Source organism: Simochromis diagramma, unplaced genomic scaffold (assembly GCF_900408965.1).
Source record: "Simochromis diagramma unplaced genomic scaffold, fSimDia1.1 OVJJ01000387.1, whole genome shotgun sequence".
NCBI lineage: Eukaryota > Metazoa > Chordata > Actinopteri > Cichliformes > Cichlidae > Simochromis > Simochromis diagramma.
In genome coordinates this window covers 2,286,029-2,294,532 of record NW_024387152.1, presented here as the reverse complement: position 1 = coordinate 2,294,532, position 8,504 = coordinate 2,286,029, and the positions used below count along the sequence as shown (strand labels likewise).

At 43.6% G+C, this 8,504-nt stretch overlaps 1 protein-coding gene across 3 annotated transcripts; it reads left to right on the top strand.

Moving 5' to 3' along the window:
- The first annotated feature begins 2,383 nt into the window (after positions 1 to 2,383).
- arf3a (ADP-ribosylation factor 3a) lies at positions 2,384 to 6,794 on the top strand. 3 transcript variants are annotated; one of them, XM_040047578.1, is made up of 5 exons: positions 2,384 to 2,489; positions 3,620 to 3,811; positions 3,909 to 4,019; positions 4,333 to 4,457; positions 4,548 to 6,794. In XM_040047578.1, the coding sequence occupies exons 2-5, from the start codon at positions 3,664 to 3,666 to the stop codon at positions 4,707 to 4,709; spliced, it is 546 nt and encodes a 181-aa protein (XP_039903512.1). In that variant the 5' UTR covers positions 2,384 to 2,489; positions 3,620 to 3,663; the 3' UTR covers positions 4,710 to 6,794. The 3 variants fall into 3 exon arrangements, with proteins under 3 accessions (XP_039903512.1, XP_039903510.1, XP_039903511.1); XM_040047576.1 differs by having other exon boundaries at positions 2,395 to 2,489; positions 3,597 to 3,811; XM_040047577.1 differs by lacking the exon at positions 2,384 to 2,489 and having other exon boundaries at positions 2,496 to 3,811.
- Positions 6,795 to 8,504: the final 1,710 nt, after the last annotated feature.

Sequence of the window (8,504 nt, the reverse complement as noted above, 5' to 3'; positions counted from 1 at the left end):
GAGAGAAGGACTTTTTATGGCTGCAGGATATTGTTTCCTTAAAGTATGACTTTTATTACTGGAGAGAAGCATCAAGAGAGCAGAGAATGGGGGTGATTATACCAGTCTTTGCTGTGCGAGCATCTAAGGGGATCATCTGTCCAGAGTTCATAGCCAAGGACGGGACTTGTTGAACCACGTGCTTTGGGGACGCTGTATCCCTGTTACCTGGGAGACAGACTACACAAATATAAACACATGCAGATAAATGCTTGCATGGGTTGGTTTACGTACCAAGACATGTAGGAACGCTGGCACCCGACGCTCAATCAAAAACATACATGTTGTTGCGCACAAATGAACTGTAGATTTAGCAAAATGCTCCTGTCGCCACTTGACTCGATTTATGATAGCAGCATTCCTCGATATCTTAGATAATCCAAACCGTCTCCATGCTTGGCCTGCTGGGAAAAGCTTTTTTTGCCACATAGGATTTAATGCCAATTAAGTCCTGTTTGCATGGACTTTGGTAAATATCCCTGAACTCCGAAGGAATGACAGCGCCAGTGGCTGAATTGAGCACTTGATCTCTTTTGGTATTTAGAGAAGGAGTAAAAAAAAAAAAAAAAGAAGACAGCGAAGAGGTATGGAATGATAAGGGCTTGGATTTCTGGTTTGGATTTCTTCATTCCTTTATCATTTCACCCTGGAGCTGCTGCGAAAGGGAATTTCCTGTCACTGTTTCTAACCATGTGTGAGACAGAGGTTGGTGGACAGCCTGGGATTGCTTTCTCTCTCTCGCTCTGTTTCTCTTACTTACTTCGCCCCTTTCCCCATTCTCCCCTTCATCATTGCAGACAGAGACACATACATAGCAACACATTGACTGCCCCCACCCCCCCTGCAGTAATGACATCCAGACTGGGCTGAAATTAAAGAGAGGCAGGCAGAGAGAGAGGAAGTAAGGAGAGATAAAAGTTACCCACTTTGACTGACAGCATGATTATATGTATAAATAAGGCGATTTAGCGTGTTTAGTTGGATATGAAGATAGCGAGATAGATTTTGCTGCACATACGGCAGAGATGCACAAGCAAAGGACAAATCGAGTGTGGCGAACGGGGTGAATAAAGTGTACTCTGTATAAATATATGCCTCGAAACATCTGCTTCTCAACTCCCCTTTCATTTTTGATGTGGGACAGGCAGAGGAGAGCGGGAGAGAAAACACAAGGAGCCAGCTACCCAGAACATCAAAGCCCCTGCCCTCAACGTGCAGGCCCTCATTAGTTCAGCTAGCAGAACCAACGAGACTTGTGATTGTGTTTGCTGGGGTGCACGCTGGCAGACACTTCAGAGGAAAGGCTCCCTTAAGTCATAACTCCCCACCCTACCTCTCCTGCCACCACCCGGGCCCGCTTTAACCCCCCTGTAACCCTCTCCAAACTCCCCGCGCACACAAACTGCTGCATGCTCACCCCACCATCCACTCCACCCCGTAATCTGGTCTGCAGCTGCAAACATCTGCTCCCCTCTTTATTCCTCGCTGCCTCCACCGCTGAATTGATAAACACATCTATTACTGGACCACTGACTGGCACACAGCACGGAGGAGAAATGAGGCAAATGTTGGACTCACCTATGGCTGCAGGGCCGGTTTGAAGGAGTGCCGTTTGTTCACATTGGCTTCTTCTTTAGGCGGCTTCTTCTTTTTTTTTTTTTTAATGTCCTTTAATTTCAAAGTGCAGTGCAGTTTGCAAGTGTACAATGCAAAAGTGCATGACAGAAAACAAAAAAGAGAGAAGGCATTGACCCCAGGTTTGGTTTTATTTAACTTCATTCAGAACCTTTTTTTATTTTAAAGAGATGGCTACCGAAAAGAAGAAAAACATCTTATAACTATGAGGGAAGTGAGTCTGCAGTGGTTTGGACTCACATGCATGAAGCAATCTCATTAGATAGCATGGGTGCCAAAAAGCCATAGTAATATTTGACATTTTTAATAAATAAAATAATGCTCAAAGGTAAACCAACTGCAACATCGATTCAGTCTATGCTTTTGTCCCCTCCTGTCACCTCATTATCTGTGAAACACTGCCAGGAAGTATCACTTGGCATCCTGTTACAGCCAGCCATTTACTTATTCATTAAGATGATTCCTGTTTTAATTATTCAAGCGTGCTTGCCTGCAGGCTCTCGTTTAAAACTGGTTTGGGCCCTCTAAAACGTCATATGTGAGATAGTGGGAATAACGCTATCAAACTATTTATTATTCTTTGATGTTCCTCAAGAAAACAAGATAAGCCTCAAATAAGCTGTAAGGTGATGGTGCATACAGTAACTTTTCAGAGCTGGAGACAGCAGCTCCTGGCTTTTAACAAGTCGCCGGGCGATGAGAGATTGGCAATCCAAGTACCGCGAGAACGCGCAGTGTCACAGCTGCAGCTCATCGCGAGACTATCATCCAGTCCTTCGCCTGAATCCAGCTGGTACCCTTCCTGCCGTTGACGGGTAAGTGTGAACGAGATGCAAATGGTGAAATTGCTGAAAGAGGTATACGAGCGCTAAAAAGGTGGTTTCGTTTATCACCGCTTGAGTTGCCTTTTAAATGCTGCGAGGGGGGAAATGAACGACCCTTAATGTACGACATGAGGCCGACTGGCGCGCTTGTCGTGACTGTAAGAGGGGGGATTATAGCACACAAATTGACCCGGAGATTTTATTTATGTTTTCAATTAAATACCGACGATGTTAGCTCACAGGATAGCAAGAAGATTATGTTCGGAAAGTGAATGTTATCGAGCCGAAAGAAACGTGATTTGGGTTCAAAATTCATCGCCTGCTTCGACTGCAGCATCCGCCGTCTTCGCCTCGCATTATGACAGATGTGTGTGGATGTGCGGCCACTGCAGCTGCAACGGGCTACGCTAGCACCTGCTGTCCGTGCGTTTGATAGAAATGAATGGAAACCTAGCTAGTCAGAGGAAAAGCGGCCAGTCATTAAAACACACAAGAGGGATACTTCACTGCCCCACAGAAGACTGCTAGTTTAAAATAACCCTCTAAAAACCAATGCGACCCGTGTAGTGTGTGTTAGCACAAGTTAACAGGCAAGGTTGGCCTGTAAAGGGCCCATTACCACTGAAGGGCCACCCTCCTCCCTCAGCTCTGTGAGCCTGACTGTGTGCAACCATAGACAGCCTTAGGTTATGTGTCATAATAACGTAATATGAAATGAGTGTTACCCTGGCATATCTTCAGTTGCCTAAAAAGAGCATAAAAAGGTGGTTACTCAGCACCACATGAAAGCTGAGCCACATAACAGAGATCCAGCATGGCTGCCTCCTTTCCCAGTGAGCTGTCACTGTAAAGGAGCAGCTTTCGAGTCAGGTCAGCTGCCTGCCGGGGTGTGAAGTATACGTTTCCTGGCTTTCCTCTGAGGGGGCACGGCTGCGAGCAGTAAGGGAGGTGCCAATGCTGAGATGTGTTTTTGAACAGCTACTGTCACACCACATGTTTCTTTGTGTGTGTGCGTGTGTGTGTGTGCGCGTGTGTGTGTGGTTTCGACTCTCTAAACGTGGTTCACGGTTTGTTTTGTCTGCTTGTTGCTATGTATAGCAACAAAGCAGCCTGTGTAACAGTTTTGTTGCAGTTGTGCCGCCACCTCCTCTCCTCCCGAGTCATCATGGGAAACATCTTTGGGAACCTGTTGAAGAGCCTGATAGGCAAGAAGGAGATGAGGATTCTCATGGTGGGGCTGGACGCTGCAGGGAAAACCACCATCCTGTACAAGTTGAAGCTGGGGGAGATCGTCACTACCATCCCCACAATTGGTGTGTGACTGTCTGCCTCTAAATAAAAAAACCAAAACATGTGTCTTAGAGATTATGTGACCCATTTTCTATTTGCTTGTTGTCTCCTCCACCCCAGGTTTCAATGTAGAGACAGTGGAATACAAGAACATCAGCTTCACTGTGTGGGACGTGGGTGGCCAGGACAAGATCCGTCCTCTTTGGAGACACTACTTCCAGAACACCCAGGGTGAGATGCATCAAAAGCATCTTAGGTGAAAGACCAGCCAGCATGGTTAGAGTTTTGTTTGTTTTTTTTAAAAAAGGCCTCTCCAGTCCTGCTGCGGATCCTGGAGCGCACGCTCGCCCCCAGCACCTGAGGACAAAATCTGACTAATCCTTCAGATGATGTAATTTGCATACAGGCTCCAGATGTTTCAAATGATCATCATCTTAGTCATGTTCAAATCCCGGACAACCATTAAACATGCTTTGACAATATGCTTTCCTAACAATGTGATGTGACCTGATTGTTTTTGTTCGGTTTCAACTTATTCCTGCAGGTTTGATCTTTGTGGTGGACAGCAATGACCGCGAGCGGGTCAACGAAGCTCGAGAGGAGCTGATGCGGATGCTGGCTGAAGACGAGCTGAGGGATGCTGTTCTTCTAGTCTTTGCCAACAAACAGGTATCCGCCACATTACGTTCCCCCCTGCTTTTACGCCTCTTGCCTCACCAACTTCCTGACGGACACTTTGTCCTCTGTGATTTTGTTCAGGACCTGCCCAACGCCATGAACGCCGCAGAGATCACAGACAAGCTGGGCCTGCACTCCTTACGTCACCGCAACTGGTACATTCAAGCCACCTGTGCCACCAGTGGGGACGGCCTGTACGAGGGTCTGGACTGGCTGGCCAATCAGCTGAAGAACAAAAAGTGAAGGGCCGGGTCAGTGAAGTGGGGAAGAGCCTGGGTGCCAGCTCCAGGTTGTGGTTATAGGGGTTCCATTGTGTTTACATAGAGAAGAAAAATGCTGAAAAGCTCCCAGGGGGTGACTCTCAGTGGCTTTCTCCCCTCCCCCCATCTCCCCCCCACCATCCACCCTCGAAATACTTCTTTATTTTTTTTCCGTTCTTTGATTAATTTGATTTGTTTGAATCTGTGGTGAGCATTTTTAATCATTTACAAGCAAACTTTATCTAAGTTATTTACAATCTATAAACAAATAAATATGTACTGTATGATATTACTGTAAAGGTATATGAATTTGCTCTACTTTGCAGACCTCCACCAACATTTAATTAGCTCAGCAATTGTGATGGATCTCAAATTGTGACGGCAGAGCAGCCTTCCCTCAGAAACTACAGACCTGGTGTAAATTATAAAGAATGTCATAATATTATAGTGGGAGTACTATTACTATTATACTCGTACAGATAAATGTAATATAACTGTCCATACTGCAACCAAATTATGCTCTTCATAGATCAAAACTTTTAGCTATGATTTAGTTTTATTTATGTTGAATTAAACAAAACGTGTCTACTTTCTGGACAGTCGGAAACAATATATTTAATATCGATATTTATTGATTTTTTTGCGTCATATAGTTTCTTTTTCTTTATTCTAATGTGCATTTACTGCTAAAGGCAGCTAGTTAAAAACAGAAAAAGAAAAGAAACCCCAGTATCATTGTACATTACTGCTTCCCAATCTGCATGGAGATATCCCAGTACTGGCTCGTGGGCTTGTAACAGGCCGCTGCTGTAAATAAAGATTTGTTCTAGCTGAGTTGCCTGGCACAGACGGGGTTAAAACAGTTTGTCTGGCATCAGCGAGGTGTGATATCTAAAGTGATACAGATGACAAACAGGCACTCTGTACCAGCTCTGTGGCTCAGAAACAAAATGCTGCTATTGGCCTGCCCTGTGGAGAGTGATGCAACACAGCATGCGACTGGCAATATTAAGAGAGCTTACATAGTTTTGAATGTTTATTTTTGTTTTTTCGATCCGTTTGTGCAGCATCGCTGATTTATCCACCGTCAATCGGCATGACATCATGCGCGTCTCACTTTTTCATGTTGCACAAAATTACTCTAGACTCACTGTTATTGTATAGAAGGTTTTGTCTGTTTTTTTTAATGGAGTGTTTCTTTATTTTGTTGAGTTATTTTTTCCTTAATTAGCTAATTAGATCAGACTGTTGCATTTTTTGTTTTGGGTTTATTTTGGGGAGTTTTTTTCACACACAAAAAAATAAAATAAGGAGAGAAGATGATAGTAATACTGCATCGTAAGGCATGTTAATACTGTACAAGATCTGTAATAAAAGCGAATTATAATAGCCTGTTTCCTCAGACTATATTTGTTAGTCTTAATCACTGCTGCTGGTTGGAACAATGCTGTACTAATAAATGTTATGGATTTAGTGTAAAGTTTACCGAACAACCTTCTAATATGCAAAAGCATGCTTTTCTATGTTGGCGCAACTGTATATATGTTGATGTAACCGGGAAAGTGGAACCGTGGTTTTCGAGGTGAAACCAAAAGCGCTGTTGATACACCTGTAGATAACGGGGTCAGCGTGTTGGCAGATAACTGACAGCAGCTTGTGTGTGCGTGTGTGACGTGCATTATATTCTGTTCGGTTTGGTGTGAAAATTGTTTTCGTGGCCTTATTTAGCCAGTGGTTTCATTTCTCTTTGATAACAGGTTTATATGTAAGAAATATCCAGCATTCAAGTATCTCACCTTTGATCTGTGACACCGATGCACTAGCAGTTCTGATGTGGCTAAACATCCCTCCCTCTTTCAGCGACTATTTTCTGATTTTAACTTTCAAATAAAGAAAAATATTAAATGAGGCTGCACGACATTCCAGCTGGCGATTTGCTCTGAGAAAAAAACCGAGTATAATATGAAGAGGAGGAAATTTAAGACAGAAAAACCCAAGCAGGTGCAAAAGTGTTGAATGATTGAATTATTCCTGACACTACATCAATCAATAAAGATACCAGAGTATACATTTGCTTTGCCTTGCTCATTATTTTCCTTGCTATTGTTTATTGTCGCGCATGTCGGTCATGATTCGAAAACCGTATCACGATTACGAGCGTGCTGCTTTTATCTTCTCTTGTCTGTGGCTCAAACTCAATTTCAAGTTGACAGTTCGCCCCAGAATCAAATGTGCGAGTCCGTATTTATCAATCATTGTTCTTGGATAAGTTGCCCAGTTTTGAAGATGTTTGTCTGCTTGAATAAAAGGAAGCTACAGAGTATACTTCTGGTGCTCAAAGCACCAAGACACTGCGTTTGATGTGGGTGGTGAGTGCAATGCGGTAGAACGAAAGCAATTCTCACACAAACTCCTGTGTTTGATTTGGAGGTGATGTGTCCTTTTAAGAGCCCTGCTAGGTTTCTTGAAACAGTTTGATCCTCAATTTGTTGGACAGAGACACTGCTTTTGTAGTTTTGCTTCTGTACAGTCATTTTTAACTCAAAGGACAAATTAAACATAATGTCTGAGGTCGATTCAAAGTTAGAATTTTTATTTTATAGTTTTTATTGTTATTTTTTAAAACACGAGGCTCTTAAGAGATGTCATTGCAAGTTAGGGAGACCACGTTAGGTTGAAAAACCCAAACAAATAAGAGCGATAATAAAATAATTAGGAATGGCCGAAACAACATTCTTAAGAAGTATAAATTAATGCAGTGATCAAGTCAGCAGCTCCCAACAGGCCGGAAAAACCAGAGAGGACAACTGGAGTGCATGATGACAGAATTATTTCTATGGTTAAGAAAAGCAGCTTCACAGCATCTAACCAGATCAAGCCCACGCTATAGGAGCAGGCGTGTGTGCACGTCAGTCACATCTTGACTGTTGGATTTCAAATCTGTGGCGGTGTACAGAGGCAACACTACAAAAACTCTTTGCACAACACATTATTGACCTAACCGTACTTCTCCTTCATTGATGAATCCATAATAAACAGTGAAATATTTTAAAACTCTAACTGTTGCCTCAGCACATATATGTTCAATGGAAAGTCAATCGATTTCATGTGTGCACCGGAGGTTTTAAGTTGCACATCTGGCCTCCAAACTGGTTGTGATGTCACAATATCCTCTTATGCCTACACATGTTGAACTTTGATTTAAGGTGAGCCTCATTTTCAGCAGATTAATGGGAAACAGCTTTGACGTCCCTGACGACGCATGCATCACCCTGAACAATGAAGGTCAAAAATCTAAATGTGAGTTAGACTCTTTTCTTTTTTTTACATGAAGTGGGAGCTGATCGAGAATAGTTTTAACTCAGTAAACCGTTTACCGTACCAGTCATCAGCTAAGACTAAAATCAGACTAACAGCACATATTACACAACTGTGGGATCTGGCTCTACACAGCCTTTCTTTTGTCCTTTATTAACTGCTATTATCAGGAGAAGTTTGGCACAATCAGGTAGTTTGCCTGTGGAATTGCTGCACTTCACAGAGAGTCATTTTGTCTGAGCCAATCAGAGGTCCATGTAGGGGAGAGTGCTGCTGTGTCTCCAAGGGTGTGACAGCAGTATGTGAGTCGGAGCTGCTCCCGGGGCCACCAGCCCCCTTGGCCCCCTGCAGGACCGCTACAATAGTGGCCCCAGGGCGGATGCCATAGCTGGGATTCCCACTCGTAACCGGGACACCTTCGCCCAGGGCACAGACACACTGGCAGCAGCCCCACAATCAA